General features: G+C 36.3%; 1 protein-coding gene across 1 annotated transcript in view; it reads left to right on the top strand.

The window, feature by feature from the left end:
- Nucleotides 1-22689, top strand: part of HEATR5B (HEAT repeat containing 5B) — a 91412-nt gene that overhangs the window by 44639 nt on the left and 24084 nt on the right. The window contains exons 21-26 of the mRNA XM_028496572.2: nucleotides 2624-2768; nucleotides 5509-5748; nucleotides 6840-7091; nucleotides 9388-9569; nucleotides 11942-12010; nucleotides 19987-20166. Of these exons, the coding sequence (XP_028352373.1) occupies nucleotides 2624-2768; nucleotides 5509-5748; nucleotides 6840-7091; nucleotides 9388-9569; nucleotides 11942-12010; nucleotides 19987-20166 (1068 nt within the window). The remainder of the gene's footprint in view (nucleotides 1-2623; nucleotides 2769-5508; nucleotides 5749-6839; nucleotides 7092-9387; nucleotides 9570-11941; nucleotides 12011-19986; nucleotides 20167-22689) is intronic.

Here is a 22689-nt window from a genome sequence, read left to right as displayed (position 1 = left end):
ATTAGGGAGCCCCAAATTTGTTTCCCAAAAGATCAGACTAAGGCCAAAACAAAAAACATGTTTCCTGGGCTGTGCATTCTAGAGTTTCAGCTTAGTAGTCATTTTATGACTATTCATTTTATTCACTGATTTTCTTTTTCACCCTTTAAGAAATATTTTAATGAACTGTTTATTTCTTGGCTAAGAATGTATCATATTTTCAGTCTTTCCCACTCAGAATTTTTTTTTTTTTTTTTTTTGTGGTACGCGGGCCTCTCACTGTTGTGGCCTCTCCCGTTGTGGAGCACAGGCTCCGGACGCGCAGGGTCAGCGGCCGTGGCTCACAGGCCCAGTCGCTCCGCGGCATGTGGGATCCTCCCGGGCCGGGGCACGAACCCGCGTCCCCTGCATCGGTAGGCGGACTCCCAACCACCGCGCCACCAGGGAAGCCCAATAACAGAGCTTTTTATAGGAAGGTAGAGGTCTTAATGTAGGAACAAGCAGCACACAAATTCCTAAGGTTTGTGGAATGTAAGAAAAAAAAAAAGCTTCTTCGGGAAACAATGAGGCATAATCTACAAAAAATTGAAAGTATGCATACAGTATAACCCAGCAACTCCACTCTAAAGTAAATACCTGACAGAAATGCATGCACATGTGTGCCAAAAAACATGTACAGGAATGTTCATTGCTTGGTTATTCATACTAGCCAAAACCCAGAAACAACCTAAGTGTCCACCAATCAGCAGAGTGGATAAATAGTGATATAATTCTTCAATAAAATATTACACAACAATAAAAATGAATGAACTGCTACATGGAATCACATGGATGAATCTCACAGACATACTCCTAAAAAGAAACCAGACACAGAAGAGAACAGACTTCATGGTTCCATTTATATAAAATTCAAGAGCAAAGCTAAACCAAGCTATACTGATGGATGTCACAGTAGATTGTGATTATATCTAAGCAGCTAGGAAGTCTGCACGAAGCCATATATTTTTATCAAATTTAATACGGTTTATTCCTGACATTTTGTGTATTTTACCAGGAAGTGTCAAGGGAAAGTTTTAAAACAAATACAACTTTGTTGTTACCTGGTTTACAGTGGCTGCAAGACACCGTTAATGATAATTTGCGTCTCTAATATCAGAGATGTTAAAATGGGGTGGGGGAGTACACCTCAGAATCGTTGAAATTGAGTTTTTGAAAACACTTTGTAAACCTTAAAATGTTTTATTTCTTTCACTTTGATTCTGCTAGTCAGCATTTGTTGAGTGGATTTTCTTAGCTATAATTCTGTTTAGTTGTAATTAAATTTATGGTGTTCTGCTTCATATATATTTAATCCTTTGATCTTACCACAGTTGTGTAAGATAGAGGTAAGGTGGACATTGTCCCCATTGTACAGATAAAAAGGCAGAAACTCCGAGATACTTGTTCTTCCCATCTCATATGATCATGCTTAACTTTTCTAATTATAGGATATTTGCAAGTTCCAAAACGTCTTTATTTTCAGGAAGAGACGTGAAAAAAAATATTCTGTTGGAAAAAATCTGATCTGTCAGGTGTTCTCTCCTCAGTTATATTTTCTTTTTTTAATACTTGGCATAATTTCATGGGCTGTGAGTTTTACCCAAAAATACGTTACAAATGCCATATTAAGAGCATAAAAATATATTACCTAGCATTGTGAAGGAGTTATGTATTCCACATCACTTATTTATTATTTTATTCCCCCCCCATCATTTCTGGATGAGATTCGTTCTAAAATATATTACTTCCTTGCTTAAAAAGCAGCATATGGAACATAATATTTTCTCAATGAGTCAGATTTATAGTAATAGTGATAGTAGCTAACGTTTATTGAGCAATTACCATGTGTCATTCACTGTTCTAAGTAAAATACTTATTTTAACTTATTTTATTTTCACTATATTCCTGTGAAGAATTACTATCCCCATTTCACATATGGGCAGACAAGGCACAGAGAGGTTAAGTAACTTGTCTAATCACACAGGAGTAAGTGCAGAGCCAAGATTCAAATCCAGTCTGGCACCTGCAGCCTGAGCTCTTAATTATTATGCAGTACTGCCTCTTATACTTTACTTCACATATTAGAGTGTACTATATTGATTCTTTCACGAACTTGTGAGATTTAAAAAAATGCTATACCGAAAGGATCCATTTTGCAGTTCTTTTCAGATATTTATGTTTGCTTGATTTTGATTTTTTATTTTACTATACACCCCCATTTGCTTTCAATTCTTACTGTGTGTTCTGCCCCCTAACTGTTTATTCACTACAGTTAATCTCTGTGCACTTAAAAAATTTCATTGACAGAATTTAGTACGACCATGTGTAAAATAAGATGTGCAAAAGATCTTTCTGGATTTTTATCTAAGTGTATTTTATGATCTTTAGTGCCCAAGTCTTGGGGCAGTTATAGGGTACTAAAATATTCTTTATATATTTTATTGGTATTACTATTTTTTGAAAAGGCCATTATTTGGCTATATTTTAAACAACTGAGATGGTTAAACGAAGAGTCTCTTCACAAGTAATGTGTTCATATATATTCATTAGGCAAGTGAGATTACAGCTTTTTTAAAGAAAAGTCTAAAATTGTTATGGTTTACAGGTTCACTTATGTAGTTCCCATTTGTTACTTCGACGAGCAGCTGTGGCATGTCTCCGGCAGCTTGCACAAAGAGAAGCAGCTGAAGTATGCGAATATGCCATGAGCCTAGCAAAAAATGCAGGGGACAAAGAGAGCAGTGGTGCTAGTAAGTTATATTATTGGTCAATATTCTTTTTGTTTAAGTATTTTAACATTTCAAATGAGTATTACTTATTAAATAACATTTTTGCATTGAAATATGGTCAATTTTCTTATTCTTTTAGGTAAAATAAAACTGTTATCACTTTTAAAATTCCCATGTAGTTTTCTTGGTAACTTTACATTTTTACCTTTTTTAAAATTTCATAGCTTAAAAAAATTTTTTGTAGCATTTAGTATCAGGACACTTCTGCCATCCCTTGAGAATGTTTTAGCTGTATAAGGGATGACTAACTCTAAGGATATTGCCTTGTATCATTAGTAGGCTTCTGAAAAGAGAAATTATCTATTTTAGGGTTACCTGAAAGCTTCCAGTTTTTGACAGTAGTTAACCTTTTGTGATGTAACTTTTCCTTGAAGAAGGTAAGACCAAAGTAACCAGTAAAACTGTGAAATGTCAGTAGATGTTTAGGTAACGAAAGGTGGATCTTCGCTTTCTTCAGTTCTTTTTGCTTTTGGGAGAGTTTTAAGTATGGCTTGAATTTGTAGCTGGTCTTCTGATTCTAGGGATAGGTGGTTTGGGAACTTTTTCAGAGCTTGACAGAGATTTCCCCTATTGTAAGAGAAAAGTTTTACTTATAAGAGCTTCCTAATGCATAGAAGTTGCTTGGATACTAAGAAGCAACATACCAAAATAACTTCAGTTTTAACATAGTGTAATAAGAGCTCTATTAGCAAGCATACTGTACTGTAGAATGTAAAAGAAGTTTATTATAAAAGTCTAACAGTAAACATTACTGCTTTTTGGAGAGAAAACATAGCACCAAAAGTAGTTACAGAATTCTCCTGAATACATGTAAAATTTCAAAACTTCTAGATGTCAGTCACCATAATCAAAATTGAAAGAGACAAACTAAGAGAGGGAAAGATAGTTTCAAAATATGCTTATTGTATTAAAATGTGCGCATTTATATTTTAATATTTTTAAAGCTTTTACAAATTAGTGTGCCGGGGGCCTAAGACCACCCCCCAGGTTTGATGATTTGCTAGGACTCAGCATATAGTCACGCTTATGGCTGTGATTTACTACAGCAAAAGGATACAAGGCAAAATCGGCAAAGGGAGAGGATAAATGGAGTGAAGTCTAGAGCAAACCAGGCACAAGCTTCCAAGAGTCCACTCCCCATGGAGTCACGCAGCAAGGAGTTGTGACAACACACGTGAAATGTCTGCTAGCGAATCTTGCTAGACACTCAGTGCCCAAGATTTTTATTGGGCACTGGTCAAATAGGCATGGTCTGCCTAGCATATACCAAAAGTTCAGTCTCAGAAGGAAAGCAGATGTTCAGCATAAACTATATTGTTGGTACAGATGATTTAGGCACAGTAAGCCACTTTTATCAGGAAATGATGGGAACCCTCCTGAAACCCAATTCCTGTAATATCAGGCCTTAATAGGGTCGTCTCGGACCTGCTATGGTAACTCTTTTATGCATCTGTAAAAATCATGAGAGCACACAAAAGAGGTGTTTTATCAAAGGAGAAATATCAACATATGAAATACCTTTAACCTCTAGTGATTGAATAGTTGCAAGTTAATACAATCATAAGATAGCATTTTCTTCTATAAAACTGACTGATAATAAAATAATGATTTTAACCAGTGTTGGGGGAGGTACGAATAAAAGAGAAATTTCTTATACTGCTGATAGAAATGTAAAGTCATACAGCTTTTCTGGAGGATTTTTTTGTCAGTATATCCTCAAAGTTTTCAAACTGTGCTTACCCTTTGACCTAGCAATTCCTTTTTTAGGAATTCTTCCTCAATGGTTAATCAGTTAATGTACTCCTAATTCAATGGTTTGCTATGTAGTCATGAAAATTCACGTTGTGGAAGTAAAATTCTTGATACGGGAAAATATTCACTGTATACTGCTAAGTGAAAAATAGGCCTCTGTGCCTAATCTGTCCGTAATGTTCCCTCCTTGGAACCTTCCCTTTCCTACCGTCTTTGAATTCCCCTCACTGTGGCTATTTTCTGCAAACCTCCCCTTATTCTGTCTTTGGAGTGACTCAATTTAAAAAAGCCACTTTTCAGCCCTCATCCCTCTTTATCACTCTCTTCTAGGTTCAGAGGGCTTTGGACTTTGGGGAGCCTAATGGTATTCATTCTTAAAGGTTGCCAGTTGTTCTACTCCTACTGTTCATAAGAATAAAAAGAGTTTCAGATAAAGCAAGAAATTTAACTACTATTTCATAACAACTTTTGATTGGGCAGGATTTTCCCAATTTTTAAATAAACTTTTAGGATATAGTCTATTTATAATTTGTGTTCTAGCTTTATAGATTTGTAAAATCTGAACTAGAAGACTAAATAAGTTTCAATTTGTTCACCCAACATGTATAGCAATAATTTTTTCAGACTTTTAAATCTATTTTAAAATATGTCTCTTTCCCGCACTTTTTGTTGTTAAAATCAAATATATATTTAATGAGCATTCCCTGGAGATTTGTTTAAAATACCACAGAATAATCAGTCTTAAAGATCAGGGTTTTTACCTTTATTGTCAGATAAAATTCTAATTCTAAAGATAGGTAAATTGGAGACCATAGTTAAATTGTGTATATAGCTAGATGGTTTTGTTGTTATTGTGAATTTACATGTAAATCATGGTCTTTAACATAGTTGTTACCTGTAGTATACGATAAAATCCTGTACAAGTTCATTTGTAAAAATTGTTTTTCAGATGTCAGTCCTTTTGCACCTGGAGTTAGTTCTCGAAGTGATGTCCATTGCCGGCACCAGGGTGTTAACATAACAGAAACTGGTCTTGAGGGACTTCTTTTTGGAATGCTAGACCGGGAGACAGATAGAAAATTATGTTCTGATATTCATGATACTTTGGGACATATGCTGTCATCACTGGCTGTAGAAAAACTTTCCCATTGGCTAATGCTTTGTAAAGATGTCCTAGCAGCTTCTAGTGGTATGTATTTAATATATAAAATATATTCTTAAGATAATGAAAATTATTTAATTTTGATATATATATAGATATATACCATGTATAGATATAGATGTGTATATAGATATATACCATATATAGATATATTTAGATACATATATTACAGATACATAGAGCCTACATTTTAAAATACTAATAATTTTTTTTTTTTTTTTTTTTTTGCGGTACGCGGGCCTCTCACTGTTGTGTCCTCTCCCGTTGCGGAGCACAGGCTCCGGACGTGCAGGCTCAGCGGCCATGGCTCACGGACCCAGCCGCTCTGCGGCATGTGGGATCTTCCCAGACGGGGGCACGAACCCGCATACCCTGCATCAGCAGGCGGACTCGCAATCACTGCGCCACTAGGGAAGCCCCAAAATACTAATAATTTTTAATCTATAAATCCCTGTAAAATGTTGAAGCTTAAATTATATTGCAAACTAATGAACTTTGGTTATTTTTTGACAAATGACTAAGTTCAAACTAATTTTCATGTATAAAAATCCCAGGCTACTCTGTCATTTGACATAAGATGTAAAACTAGTGAAATATATAAAATATTTTTATGTTATTCTTTCCCTGGTTTTTAAATTTCTGTTTATTTTTAAATTAAATATATTTATTTTAAGGAGAAACTTTATATGGCTATCATAAACAGAACAACCATCATAGCTTTCATAAAAGTAAAGTCATTGTGAAAGTACATACAATGAAGACAAAACAATATTATTGAATTTCAAGTTGAAAACTGATGGCTGCTATCTTTTTAAATTTTTTATTTATTGTAAATTTTTATATAATTTTTAAAGATTACTTTCCAGTCACAGTTATTACAAAATTATTGGCTCTATTCCCCATGTTGTATAATACATCCTTGAGTCTGTCTTACACCAAATAGTTTGTACCTCCCACTCCCCCTCCTTGGCTTTTTATTGATTGTTTAAAAGAAAAACCTTGCCAATTCTACTGTTTTCTACTGGTTTTAAATTAGATATCTTCAAACAGTACTATTTCTAAAGCATCGTTTTTGCTATATGTAAGGTGGTTATAATATGCTTTTATTTTTGTTACAGATATGAGTACTGCAACTCCCTTAAGTAGTGGAAAAGATGAAGAATTTGAAAAGAAAGATGAGATGGATGATGATACCATGTTTACCACACTAGGAGAAGAAGATAAATCAAAGCCCTTTGTGGCACCTCGCTGGGCCACTCGAGTATTTGCTGCTGATTGCCTGTGTCGAATCATCAATTTGTGTGAGAATGCAGACCAGGCTCACTTTGATCTTGCTATGGCACGTTCTGCTAAACTGCGAAACCCTACAAGTAAATTAAAAATCAGTGCGTCTTTTCCCCAGAATATTTTTATAGGTTTGAAATATTTTACTGCTTTGTAATATGCTTTAGACTATGCCTTTCATTTATTGTACGTTTCCTTGCCTTTTACCTTTGTTTTCTGTCCTCTCTACATGCTGTCCAACTTCTGATCCCTATTGGGAAGATAAGTTGAGGAAAGCAGTCCAAAGTTATATATCTATCTATCTTAAGATATATTTATCTTAATCATTTGCCCTGAGGATAATGATGGCCCTAAGCATAATGATGGCAGTAACTTACGTTTCCTTGGTACCTTATCCTACTTTTAGCAAAAGTTTAAGGTGAATAAATAAAGTGAGTTTTGCAATCACCAGCCTTGGAGAATGTCAGAATTCATGAATGCCATGGCAGATTTCAAACTCTCAGATTTCAGAACTGCTATTAGGTATTTTTGAAAAGGTGAAAACTGTTTATTACTGAAACCTTTTACTTTTTGATCATTTGTAAGCTTTTATACCGTATATCCCCTGGATCAGATATTATAGGGAATTTACAAAGAGATCATCAGGCCCGTATCTTCACTTACAAATGAAGAAACCCAGAGAAGCTGAGAGAGGTGGTAGAGTAACAGACTGTCTTATCTTATGCTTTGTTGTCTCTTCGTCATGGTGTCATTTTTTAAAATATCTGAAGACACATCGTATATGTTATCTGTATTGAAGTCTATATGTTAAAAATGCCTTTCAGTTTACTTTGTTGTGTATAAGAAGCAGTAAAACTCACAAATGGACTAAAAAACAAAAAGTAAAACAGTATTATACTATGTATAAAATTGGAATCTGAATATAGGGTACCAGCAAAGCACAATATGTTGTGAACAGGGTGTCTTTAATCATGTCATTATTCATCAGATATTTACCGAATCTTGCTCTTTACTTCCCATTGGGGATCCAAAGAAGAAAAAAACATAGTCCTTGCTCTTGAAGAATTTCTAGTCTAGAAGACAAAGAGACAAAGTTATCACTCAGAAGTAATCATATATCCCAATAGTGGAAGGATAGAGTACTTTGGGAACATAAAAAACTGCTACTCATTTCCTGAAGTGCCAGGGAAGACCTCACAGAAGGGATCATTTTGAAGCTGGGTTTTAGAGGCAGAGAGAGGGTTTTCCAGGTAGAAGAGGCTGGATGTATTAGTTTTCTATTGTTGCTATAATAAATGACTGCAAACTTAGTGGCTTAAAATAACAGAAGTTTATTAACTTATAGTTCTGTGGGCCAGAAGATCCCAGAATGCAATAAACCTCTATCAGTCCCCTAATTCTCTCCTCATTTTGGAGTTTCTGCCCAGTGCCCCTTTCTTCTCCCCCACGTTAGGAGTTCATCACCTTGGATTTGGGAAAAAGATAGAGGTCTTGATTTGAGAGAGGATGTAGGTAGAGACTGTGTAGAGAAGCAATAGCAGTTTCACTCCGGGAACAATTGCCTTGCTTTTAGGCTTTGATAGGACTGATCTAGGGCAGCCTTTACTCTAAGGCTAAAAGGAAAAAGCCTTCCCTTTTCTACATCTTGTCCTTATAAAAATCTTTTCCAGAGTAGAGGTTGGTAAACTACAGCTTGCAGTCCAAATCCAGCCTGCAGTCTGTTTTTATAGTTTTATTGGAGCACAGTGTAACCATTTGTGTACATATGGTCTTTGTACATACTACAACAGCAGAGTTGAGTAGTTATGTTAGAAATTATATGGCCAGCAAAGCCAAAAATATTTACCATCTGTTTCTTTACAGAAAAAATTTGCCAATCCCTGCTGACAAAAAAATTACAAACTCTTTTGGGGAAAATTATGGTAATCAGTTATTTTGCTTCAGATGTCAGTTTACAATGTCGTCGGTGTTACTGTATAAAGGTTTACCAATATTCTTGAGAGATTATGATATGGAAACTTTCTTGAAAGTGTATCTTTGTTATTTTAAACATGGTGGAATATGTGGATCATAAATGCTCTTTTTTTTTTGCGGTACGCGAGCCTCTCGCTGTTGTGGCCTCTCCCGTTGCGGAGCACAGGCTCCGGACACGCAGGGTCAGCGGCCATGGCTCACGGGCCTAGCCGCTCCGCGGCATGTGGGATCTTCCCAGACCGGGACACGAATCCGTGTCCCCTGCATCGGCAGGCAGACTCTCAACCACTGCCCCACCAGGGAAGCCCCATAAATGCTTTTTTAAAGAAGTTTATTTCATTCCATATTTTTATGTGATTATTAATTTTTGGAAATGTTTTCCTTTTTGCCTTCTATTTTTATTTTTAGATGACCTCTTGGTACTTCATCTCTCTGACCTGATTCGCATGGCATTCATGGCTGCAACCGATCATAGTAACCAGCTGCGGATGGCTGGGCTCCAAGCACTTGAAGACATTATCAAGAAGTTTGCATCTGTGCCTGAGCCAGAATTTCCAGGTCATGTGATTCTGGAGCAGTATCAAGCCAATGTGAGATATTTTATTTGTTTCAAAATTAAAACTGATCTTTTGAAAAGTGAAGATTAAAGAAGTGAAGATCCCCGGGAGAAATGTATTTGGACCTGTAACCTATTTATTCATGTAGAATACATATCTTTACTCCCATTGCCTGTTACACAGTTTGAATCAATTCACAGTTGAAGAAACAATTGTATAAAACTTGTCACTATTTTTAAGTCATGATGTAGTATTAGTGATAAAACTAGAATAGATGTTCCAGCCTGGCTTTCCAGTCTTATGTTTAGATATTTAGCTATGCCATTTAAAAGATAAAAGGAACATTTAAAGAGTGTTGTGGATTTACTGCTGTTATTTATATGCCAAGACTTGTTAAGCATTTTTAAAAATAAAAAGCAATTGCCTTGGGACTTCCCTGGTGGTCCAGTGGTAAAGAATCTGCCTTCCAATGCAGGGGATGCAGGTTCGATCCCTGGCTGGGGAACTAAGATCCCACATGCTGCAGGGCAAGCAAGCCTATGCACCACAACTACTGAGCTCATGTGCCTGAAGTAGAGAGCCCATGTGCCGCAAACTGTGAGCCCACTTGCTTTGGAGCCTGTGCGCCACAGAGAAGCCTGCACGCCACAACGAAAGATCCCGCATGCCGCAACTAAGATCCCGTGTGTCGCAACTAAGACCCAACACGGCCAAAAATAAATAAATAAATTAAAAAAAAAAAAAAACAATTGCCTCTTGTATGCTGAAGGATAAATTAACTTTTAATAATAGTGAAAAATATTACTGAAAGAATTGTATACTTTCAAAAGATTTTTTTTATTATATTCTAAAGAGATATACTTGTTTCTCCTGAAATTTATGCCTATATTTATGTTCTTCAAAAGAGGCACAATAGATGTAATCCTAGTAATGGATTATGTGAAGGTGAATAAAACTTATGTTAGTAAGAAAAGACCAAACTTTTTTTTTCACTGTGATTACACGAAAATCTTGGCTCTAGACACATCATACTTCATCTAAAATCTATGTTCAAACATACACAAAATTGAAAAGTGTGGATAATGTATAGTCCATTTTTTCCATCATAAGTATAGGTAAAGAAGTTATACTGTCTAGGCCAAATGGCTGTAGAAAACCTGTATATAATTATTTACTCCCAAATACCAAACCTATCAGAATGAAGGTCTTTTTTTTTTTTTTTTTTTTTTTTTTTTGCGGTATGTGGGCCTCTCACTGTTGTGGCCTCTCCCGTTGCGGGGCACAGGCTCCGGACGTGCGGGCTCAGCAGCCATGGCTCACGGGCCCAGCCGCTCTGCGGCATGTGGGATCCTCCCGGACCAGGGCACGAACCCGTGTCCCCTGCATCGGCAGGCAGACTCTCAACCACTGCACCACCAGGGAAACCCTGAAGGTCTTTTTAAAAAAATCTTTCTATTTAGAAATAATTTCAAACCTACAGAAATAATTGCAAGAATAGTACAAAAAAAACCTGTCTTATACCCTTCATCCTTCATTCATATTTGCCTGTTGAGAATTTTGCCTCATTTCCTTTAACATTGATTTTTTTTCACTTTCTCTCTACACTCAACACACATACACACACACACACACACACTCTCTCTCTCTCACTTTTTTTTTCATAAACCATTTAAAAATAAATTATCTAAATCATGTATCTTTACCTAGTGTAATGGAAGAAATCTCAAATTAGGAGTTGACTATATTTAATTCCTTATTCAGCTCCTACATATTAAATCTAATATATCTAAGAATCTGTGACTGATACTGGCTAATTAAAACTAAAGCTCTAAGCAGGCTGGGCCTGGTTAGTCCTTGGATAAAAAAACTAAAGCTCATATTTCTTCACTTACTACTGTGACAACAGTACATTAATATTTCTTGAGCAACCTTCTTTTAAAGCGTCTCTTTTTGAGGTGAAATGATTTTTAAGGTCTTTTAGTGACTATGTGAATTTTTAGTACTACTCAGTTATTTAAAGAAATTGAGCCTTTAATCTCAGTTATATGAGTTTCACCCATGAAGTAAATAATGTTAGAAATATGTTCAGGAATATAGATAGAAAAAAAATAGCAGTTTTCTATTATCTCTGGGAACATGTGGCTTTGTCAGAAAATCCTATTTACTATTAAAAATAAATGAAAAAGAAATAAGATTAATTGCCTATTTGGTATAGGATCCTACAGATTTGATAATGATAATCTCCTGGAAAGCAAAAGAAGAATGGTATAATTGAGTTTATTTTCACCAATAAGAGAGATAAAAAGGAAAGGAACAGAGATGTGTTTTGTCTGTTTTCATCTCCAAAGACAGAAGAGGTTTACTACTTATCTTTAAAAATAAAATGCTTGTATTCATTTTTTTAGGTGGGAGCTGCTCTAAGACCAGCCTTTTCACAAGATACTCCATCAGACATAATAGCAAAAGCTTGCCAGGTAAGAAGAAAAATATAATTTTCTATAGTTATTGTCTATAAATTTATAGATATCTTAGAATTTCACGTCCAAGAGAGAAAAATCAAATAGTATTTATTTTTATCTCAGAAATACAACAGTGACAGTTTCCTTTTTTATTCTGTATGAAATGATGAAGTACTAACTATTAATCACATTTTTTTTTTTTTGCTGTAGCTGAGGACATGACTTTGGAATACATTGTCCAGTAGTCAATAGAGATGTAAAGTCGTAAGAGGGATTAGAATAAAAGTAAAATCTCAAAATATACAATCATTGAAGAATATATAGTAATAATAAATAGGTAATAAAAGGGTTTTTGACCACAGGTTGTGAAAATTCTACAAGTTTCTGTGTATTAAGTTATCCTAAAGACAATTTCAGAATATGGAAGTTTTATTGCAAAATTGATTCCAGGGGATTATTCTCATATTATTTTTTCTGAAGAGAGTTACAAAAGCACCTATGTTCCTACACTTTTTATAAGTTCATCTTTTTCATGCTCCGTCCTGAAAAAGGATTTGTGCATTAAGCTCTAATCTTTCAGAAAATCCAATTCTTTGTCTGATCACCTCAGGATAGAAGAGAAGCAACTCCATCCTTCTCAGTTTTCCAGAGTACAGGGCTGTAGTCCATCTTTATTGCTTAGAATTCATAGTCAAGCTACATGTGTCCTCTATGCAGAGAATGTCTGCTGTTTGCAGTGATAGGTTTGAAATTCTGACTTTGTTCACTCTGGCTCAATGAGTTGCCTCCTCCTTCTGTTAGAATTTATTTTTCTGAAGCCTGCTATCTTATTGGTGGCCTTCAGAGAAATGAACTCCTCCCACCAACAGCAGGCCCGAGAGAGAAGAGGAAGCCTTGTTTAAGACATAAGTCTGTGGATCATGGTACAAACCTTGGAGTTAGAATAGCTAAGTCATTTAGATTGGGATACTGGCACACAAACATCAGAAATCACAGTCACGTATAATTAAATGTATTATAGTAGTGTTTCAGAGCATAACATTTAAGCAGACAAAACATCCTATAAAGCTCCTGATCATCAGAAAGGCAAAAGCTATTAGAATTTCATCTTGTGAATGAGTAGTATGAAAATTTCCTGCTACTGAATTTGCCTTAAACTTCTTGTTTCTTGGACTTCCCTGACAGTCCAGTGGTTAAGACTTTGCCTTCCAGTGCAGTGCAGGTTCAATCCCTGGTCAGGAAGCTAAGATCCCACATGCCTTGCAGCCAAAAAGCCGAAACATAAAACAGAAGCAATATTGTAACAAATTCAATAAAGACTTTAAAAATGTTCCACATCAAAAAAACTTAAGAAAAAAAACACTTCTTATTTCTTATGTGGCCCTACCTGCTTTCTGAAGTTTCTTCTTTTCTAGTGGCAGGCTTAAATTTTTGACCTCCTGTCCTTCTGTTTCTGGGAGGTAACCTGGGTTTGAAATAGCTGGAGCATTGGGTTGCAAGTTTCTTTCTTTAAGGTTACTGAAGGAGTTGACTTTGGGCAGATCTTGAAACATGGCATCTCAGATTGTTTACTAGAGTAAACATCATGTTGAACCTGAAAATCAAGTAATTCTTAGATATTATAGGAAAACCCGCAAATGTTTTCAATTGAGGACAGTTGGGGACAGTAATCAGTAGGTTAATAAATCATTTAAAGCAGCGTTGGAATCAAACATAATACATACTTTAGATATTTTATTTCAGTCTAAAATTTGTAAGTATACATTCATTCATCACTCTTGATATAAGGCCAGAGTCTTTTCTCTAAGTGTGATTTTGCTGATTCAGTTTTGCTTTGTCTTTCTTCATAAACCAAACCTATAATGCAGTATCTGCAGTTTCTGGTTTCATGTTCTTTAAAGTGGAGAAAGTACTTAGGTTTTTGCAAAGCAAACTTAGCACCAAATTCTGGATTTTGACAGTTTCCCCCAACTTTCAGTTATATTTCTACCAAAATTCACAGAAGTATTATCAAATATCTCCAAAATGTTGTTATTTTCCTTAGGAATACCAACTCTTTATTTTCGCACTCATATTTAATCTCTTTTCACTTTAAATTTCATTATATTTTCAGCATTGTTGTGGCTGGTATTTTTTTTTGCCATCAGTATTGGTAACAAACAGTTTTTATATGTCCTTATTGAATTTTATTTAATTTAGTTTTGAATTCTTTGAGAATAAGATTATAAGAGAATGAAATAGTTTACATATATATTTATTCTCAACTTTTTAAATGTTTCAAATATAGGAACACAATTCATTAACCATGATTTAGTATCCAAATGCTCTGAAAACCAAAAGCTTTTTCATAATTTATTTGGTAACAAAGCCTGAACTGACTGTACTCACCTGGCCCTGACATGAAGCTGAGTGAGACGATAGTAATGATTGATTTCTTTTTTAAAAAAATAAATTTATTTATTTATTTATTTATTTTTGGCTGGGTTGGGCCTTTGTTGCTGCGCATGGGCTTTCTCTAGTTGCAGCGAGCAGGGGCTACTCTTCGTTGCGGTGCATGGGCTTCTCATTGTGGTGACTTCTGTTTGTTGCGGAGCACAAGCTCTAGGCGTGCGGTCTTCAGTAGTTGTGGCACACAGGCTCAGTAGTTGTGACTCACGGGCTCTAGAGCGCAGGCTCAGTAGTTGTGGCACACGGGCTTAGTTGCTCTGTGGCATGTGGGATCTTCCTGGACCAGGGCTCAAACCCATGTCCCCTGCATTGGCAGGTGGACTTTTAACCACTGCGCCACCAGGGAAGTCCCTGATTGATTTCTTTTAGTGTGATTCGTACTACATTTCATTACGGAAATAGCCGTGTGTTAATTATGGGGTGCTGCTACACCTCTTGCTTCATCCCTTAATTAAGTTCATCTACCTTATTACCTTTTATGAAAATGTTGTGAATTGTGCAACATGTCTTAGCCTAAGGATTTCAGGTAAGAAAGTGAGGACTTGTAACTGTTGAGTAAAGTTGGCACTATCAAATATCTTCTCCCATTCAGTAGGTTGTCTTTTCGTTTTGTTGACAGTTTCCTTTGCTATGCAAGCTTTTAAGTTTAATTAGGTCCCATTTGTTTATCTTTGTTTTATTTCCTTTGCTTTAGGAGACAGATCCAAAAAAAATATTGCGGCAATTTAGAGTATTCTGCCTATATTTTGCTCTAGGAGTTTTATAGTAACAAGTCTTACATTTAGGTCTTTAATCCATTTTGAGTTTATTTTTGTGTATGGTGTTAGAGAATGTTCTGGTTTCATTCTTTTACATGTAGCCGTCCAGTTTTCCCAGCACCACTTTTTGAAGAGACTGTCTTTTCTGCATTGTATATTCTTGCCACCTTTGTCATTGATTAATTGACCATAAGTGTGTGGGCTTATTTCTGAGCTCTCTGTTCCATTGATCTCTGTGTATGTTTTTGTGCCAGTACTATACTGTTTTGATGACTGTAGCTTTGTAGTATAGTCTGAAGTCAGGGAGCATGATTCTTCCAGCTCAGTTCTTCTTTCTCAAGATTGTTTTGCTGTTCAGGGTCTTTTGTGTTTCCATACAAATTTTAAAATTATTTGTTCTAGTTCTATGAAAAATGCCATGGGTAGTTTGATAGGGATTGCGCTGAATCTAGATTGCCTTCAGTCGTATGGTCATTATAACAATATTAATTCTTCCAAACCAGGAACACAGTATATCTTTCCATCTGTTTGTGTCATCTTCAATTTCTTTCATCAGTGTCTTATAGTTTTCTGAGTACACGTCTTTTACCTCCTTAGGTAGGTTTATTCCTAGGTATTTTATTCTTTTTGATGCAATGGTCAATGGGATTGTTTCTCAATTTCTCTTTCTGATAGTTCATTGTTAGTGTATAGAAGTGCAGCAGATTTCTATGCATTAATTTTGTATCATGCAACTTTACTGAATTCATTGATGAGCTCTAGTAGTTTTCTGATAGCATCTTTAGGATTTTCTATGTATAGTATCATGTCATCTGCAAACAGTGATAATTTTACTTCTTCCTTTCCAATTTGGAATTCTTTTATTTCCTTTTTTTCTCTGACTGTTGTGGCTAGGACTTCCAAAACTATGTTGAATAAAAGTGGCAAGACTAGACTTCCTTGTCTTGTTCTTAATCTTAGAGGAAATGCTTTCAGTTTTATACCATTGAGTATGATGTTAGCTGTGTGTTTGTCATATATGGCCCTTATTGTGTTGAGGTATGTTCCCTCTGTGCCCACTTTCTGGAGAGTTTTTATCATAAATGGATGTTGAACTTAATCAGAAGCTTTTTCTGCATCTATTGAGATGATCATATGGTTTTCATTCTTCAGTTTGTTAATGTGGGGTACACACCGATTGATTTGCAGATACTGAAGAATTCTTGTATCCCTGGGATAAATCCCACTTGATCATGGTGTATGGTCCTTTTAATATGTTGTTGGATTTGGTTTGCTAATACTTTGTTGAGGATTTTTGCCTCTACATTCATCAGTGATATTGGCCTGTAATTTTCTTTTTTTGTGGTATCTTTGTCTGGTTTTGGTATCAGGGTAATGCTGGCCTTGTAGAATGAATTTGGAAATGACAGATTTTGGATCAGGTTTTTTCCATTAAAAAGTACTGATTTTAAAAACTAATAACTTAAAGCTGCCACACACAAAACAAATGGTAAACAACCTACTTAATGGTAGAAGATATTTGCAAATGATATGACCAATAAGGGGTTATTATCCAACATATTATAAACAGCTCATACAACTCATCATCAAAACAAACAACCAGATTAAAAACTGGGCAGAAGAACTGACTAGACATTTTTCCAAAGAGGAAATGCAGATGGCTAACAGGCACATGAAAAGATGCTCACCATCACTAATCATCAGGGAAATGCAAATCAAAACCACCATTAGCTATCACCTCATACCAGTCAGAATGATTATGTTAAAAAAAAAAACATAAATAACAAATGGCGAAGATGTAGAGAAAAGGGAATCCTCGTACACTGTTGGTGAGAATGTAAGTTGGTGCAGCCACTATGGAAAACAGTACAGAGGTTTCTCAAAAAACTAAAAATAGAGCTATCATATAACCCAGTAATTCCACTCCTGGGTATGTATCCGAGAAAAACAAAAATACTAATTTGAAAAGACACATGCACCGCAATGTTCCTAGCAGCATTATTTACAGTTGCCAAGATATGGAAGCAACCTAAGTGCCCATCAACAGATGAATGAATAAAGAAGATGTGATATATATACACAATGGAATACTATTCAACCATAAAAAAGAACAAAATTTTACAGCAACATAGATGGACTTGGAAGGCATTATGCTAAGTGAAATAAGTCAGAGAAAGACAAATACTGTATGTTATCACATATATGTGGAATCTAAAAAAAGAATACAACAAATTAGTGAATATAACAAAGAAGAAAGAGATACAGAGAACAAACTCGTGGTTACCAGTGGGGAGAGGAAAGGGGGAGTGGGGCAATGTAGGGATGGGGGGAAAAATGGTTATTATGGGATTATATGAAATCATGTGTGTGAAGATTATAAAGCACAATGGAATTTAAAGAGTCATTCAGTTAAAAAAAGTTGGCACTATCAGCCCCTTCCTTTTTTTTTTTTTTAATAAATTTATTTATTTATTTTTGGCTGCGTTGGGTCTTAGTTGCTGCACGCAGGCTTTCTCTAGCTGTGGCAAGCAGGGGCCACTCTTCGCTGTGGTGCGTGGTCCTCTCATTGTGGTGGCTTCTCTGTTGCAGAGCATGGGCTCTAGGCACGCAGACTTCAGTAGTTGTGGCACACGGGCTTAGTTGCTCTGCAGCATGTGGGATCTTCTGGACCAGGGCTTGAACCCGTGTCCCCTGCATTGGCAGGCGGATTCCTAACCACTGCACCACCAGGGAAGCCCAGCCCCTTCCATCCATTCTTCCTTTGGTTCCAGTATTACCGCACTTGCCTGGTTGTCCTGTTGCTTTTCTGGTGTTTTCTTTTCAATTTCTTATTCTACTTGTCCCTGAAGTATATTTTCCCTGTGTTCTGTCCTTAAGGCTTTTCTTTTTAATACCTCAGTCCTTGAAGAAAGTTACCTAGGACCATCGGTTTAGTGATCATCTTTGTGTGGAGAATTCCTAGATCGACTTAGTTACTTCTGTCTTTGCTCCTGAAATCCAGACCCAGGTTTCCATCTGCCCACTGAATATCTTTCCACATGTCTCTTGCTGGTACTTTGAACTTAGCATGTCACAAAGTTCACAGTCAAAATCATGCTCTCTAACTTCTCATCTCCACCAAACTTCCCTTTGTTCTTATGTTATCTCTCTATTAAACAGTGGTGTCACCTTCCTTACATTCATCCAGGTTAGAAACTTTGACAGTCAAAATTTGGTAATCTTTGATTATCGCCTCATACTGTTTGCATGTCCATGCCTTCACCCCCTAAAAATATGTAATTGGTTTCCAAATCCTGTGATTTCTACTTCCAAGTCTTTCTTAGATGCCTCTTTCTTTTCATTTGATTCTCAGTTTGATCCGTATCATCTCTGTTCCGTGGTATTATAATAGTCATGTGACTGAACACAGTGCTTACTGTCTAAACACATGCTTTCCTATACTTAGTATTGGAGCAGTTTTCCTAAAGCACAATTCTAATAATATTCCCCTGCTCAGAAGCCTTAGAAACTCATGATTGCCTACAGAACAAGTCTGAATTCAGTTCACGTGGAATTTAAATTGTGCTGTAATCTGATCCCAGTTAACTTTCCTAATCTTGTCTCTTCCTCCATGAAACTCCCCTGTATCTATACACATAAAACTTCCTGATATCTAAACATTCTCATTTTTCCTGCTAGAATTAATCTCTTCTTTCTCTCTTTTTAAGTGCAGTATGACAGTCATAAAACATTCTCATGTGTTATTTAATCTGAGTTTACTTACTTGAGGACAGGGACTAGATTTTTTTCCTTTACTTTTTTTTTTTTTTTTTTTTGCCGTACGTGGGCCTCTCACTGCTGCGGCCCCTCCCGTTGCGGAGCACAGGCTCCGGACACGCAGCTTCAACGGCCATGGCTCACGGGCCTAGCTGCTCCGCGGCATGTGGGATCTTCCCAGATGGGGGCACGAACCCGTGTCCCTTGCATCGGCAGGCAGACTCTCAACCACTGAGCCACCAGGGAAGCCCTTCCCTTTAATTTTTTTTTTTTTTTAACTCCTCTATAGCACTCAGAATAACCTTTTGCCTATAGTAAACAGAAATGTTGTTGAATTGAAGAATTATTCATAACCAAACGAATTTGGGTGGAAATTCTTTTCTGTTAAAATTTTTGGGAAATCAGATAGTGGAAACATGCTAAGTAAATATTGTTTTGTTTTCTACATAGGAGTACAATAAGTTCCATACTTGCTGTTGATTTTTTATTTAAAAAATAACATTAAAGCATAGCATTGAGGTTTTTTTGTTTTGTTTTGTTCATTGGTTTTGTTTGTGTTTCTTCCCCCTAGGAAAAAAATCATATTTACTCCATTCTTTTATATGTTTAATGTTAACTTTTTTTTTAAAATTAACTAACTTATTTTATTTTTTTGGCTGCGTTGGGTCTTCGTTGCTGTGCACCGGCTTTCTCTAGTTGCGGCGAGCGGGGGCTACTCTTTCTTGTGCGGTGCGTGGGCCTCTCGTTGCGGTGGCTTCTCTTTGTTGCGGAGCACGGACTCTAGGTGTATGGGCTTCAGTAGTTGTGGCACACGGGCTCAGTAGTTGTGGCTCTCAGGCTCTAGAGCGCAGGATCAGTAGTTGTGGTACATGGGCTTAGTTGCTCCGCGGCATGTGGGTTCTTCCCAGACCAGGGCTCAAACCCATGTCCCCTGCATTGGCAGGCGGATTCTTAACCACTGCGCCACCACGGAAGTCCCTAATGTTAACTTTTTACTATAAAAATAAAAATTTTTTTTCCTTTGGCTAGGTATGTAGTACATGGATTGGAAGTGGAGTTGTCAGTGATCTCAATGATCTCCGTCGAGTACACAATCTGCTTGTTTCTTCACTGGACAAAGTTCAGGCTGGAAAAGGATCTTCCAGCCAACTCTACCGCGAGAGTGCCACAACCATGGAAAAACTGGCTGTTCTCAAAGCATGGGCAGAGGTAACCATGGCCTATTGTTTTTAACCATTTCTCCATCCATGAGAAAATGTTCCCTTACTCCCGTAGGTAAAAAAATTTTTGTTTGATTTTTGTTTAAAACTGACCTGTGGTATAGAGTGCTTTTTTAAAAATCTGCTATTTGCTCTTTCTCACTGAAATGCATATACATTTATGTCTCAAAAGAACTCTTATTGAACCTTTGAAAATTATAATTTTAATCAGTGTTTTAAAAACATCTGTGTTAAAGAAGGGCTCTTCTTACTTACTATGGAAAAATTAGGCAGGGAAAACCTACAAATATTAAAAAAAATAGAAAAAATTTATGCCAAGAATCTTATTTGATTAAATTTCAGGAGACATGCCATCACCCATTGATACTGAGGCTGTAGGGTTTTTTGGTTGTTGTTTGTATGTTTTGTTTTTTTATAGCTGTTTTTACCTCTTTTATTCGCATAGCCACTTTTTAAAAATAATGATACTGTTTTAAATTCACTTTTCTAAATCTCTTCTGCCAAGTAGCTCTTTATTCCTTCCTCTGCCAACCCAGTATCTCACTTACCTATTTCCATGGTATCAGCAGCCTGTGACCACCCAGCAGACAATTGCTGGCTCAAGGCATGCAGCATCCAGATGATATAGTTTAGATAAAGGACCTCTGGGTTTTTGTGGATTATTCTTGTCACAGAAGGGGGAAAAAAAAGGAAAATGTAGAGCAAAAAGATATTGTATAAATTAGTTCTTCTCTCTGATTTTTAGATCAAGTTGTTTTCATAGAGTATCCCTGAGTGTTCCTTTATTTTCACTCTGCTGCTGTCTTTTGGTGTAGAGAAGTAAAATAATATTTGTCTTGATAAAATGTTTTTATTGATAAAATTTTAGTTTTTTTCAAATTAATGCACATCCATAGTTTTAAGTGGAAAGTAGTGTTAAAAGATACTATAATGTGATTGTTTTCTCACTTTGAAATTCACAGAAATTCTATGTTAATTTTCACATATCTAATTTTTAACTAAAACTTACTATTTTCTTGTCTGTAGAAATTACATTCTAAATGATTGAATGATTTTTATTTTTAAAAAGAGAGCTTCCAAAATTGTTCTTAATTCTCCAGCCCCATTCATTAATTTCCCAAACATAGAGACAGGTATGTAGTTGGATGATCATAAGACCATTTGCCAGTTAGTTGGTTCCCTGCTGACTTGCATTAACGTGCTTGATTCACCTACTAAGAAGTCTGACATAGTTCAGTATAAAAAGCGTTAAATGTTGAATCAGAGGCCCTAGAACAAGTTCTGTCTCTATAATTCACCATCTTTGTGACCTTGTTCAAGTGATTTGATGTCTCAGATACTCAGTTTTTTCATTATAACATGGAAATGCAGTAATATCTTCTTCTAAGGTGAGGTATGTAAAAGGACCAAGCATTGTATCTGGCACTGAATGGAAGATAAGTAATTGCTTTTAACAAATTAGATCAAAACCTCACATAACTAAATTATTAATGCACGTTTTTTGTGATGCTTTTCTTATTTGGGGGTAACTTGGTTCTATAATTAAATAATTTGCACTTCGAGCCTCAGCCTGTAATATTGTCTAGTAAATCTTTTCCTTGCTTAGCTTCCTTTCCTTCGTCCTTTTCCTCAAAGGCCCAATATATTCTAGATTTCCTTACTCAAGATCTATCTTTGCTTCTACTTTTTACTCAGAAAATTGAGGGTGTTAGTTTTCCAGCTCCTCGGATTGTTACCTTCAAGTCTTTAGATGAATGTGAGTTGAAAACTCCTTTTACCCATGTGACCTTGGGTGAGTTATTTAACTGCTTCTCTAAACCTCGTTTCTCAGCCCTAAAGTGTGGATAATAATTATGCACATTTCACAGAATTACATTTTGAAGTAAATGAGGTAATAATGACTTTGTTCAATAACTACCTTATTTATGTGCACAGTGAATGTTACCTGTTATTATTAATATAATAATTATTACTACTTTAAAGTTTTCCTCTAACCTAGGATTACCTTTTCTCATTCTCTTACCTCCCACTCTCTGATTCATTCAACAGTGTTACTAAACATCGGCTCTGTGCCAGGCTAGAAGTTGAGAATACAGTGGTGCACAAGCCAGATGTTCTACGTTTACTGAGAAAAACAAACTAGTGGACGAGTATATGCAACAAAAATAATGACTGTTATAGAAGTCCAGACTGTGGTGAACACACAGCAGAGGCACCTAAAATAGTCTGAGGGCTCAGAGGAGGCTGTTTGGAGAAAGTGACACTTAAGCTGAGACCTGGAGGATGAGAGTAGATGTTAGTAAGCATAAGTCTCAGGAGGGGACTGTTCCAAGCTAAGTGCTGTCAGTTACCACCGCCTCTGTATCTCACTTACCCCCGCCTCTGTATCTCACTTACCCCGCCTCTGTATCTCACTTACCCCTGCCTCTGTATCTCACTTACTCCGCCTCTGTATCTCACTTACCCCTGCCTCTGTATCTCACTTACCCCGCCTCTGTATCTCACTTACCCC

This window comes from Physeter macrocephalus, chromosome 12 (genome assembly GCF_002837175.3).
Source record: "Physeter macrocephalus isolate SW-GA chromosome 12, ASM283717v5, whole genome shotgun sequence".
Taxonomy (NCBI): Eukaryota; Metazoa; Chordata; class Mammalia; order Artiodactyla; family Physeteridae; genus Physeter; species Physeter macrocephalus.
Note: the sequence above shows the minus strand (reverse complement) of the source record. Positions and strands in the feature narration are given on the sequence as shown.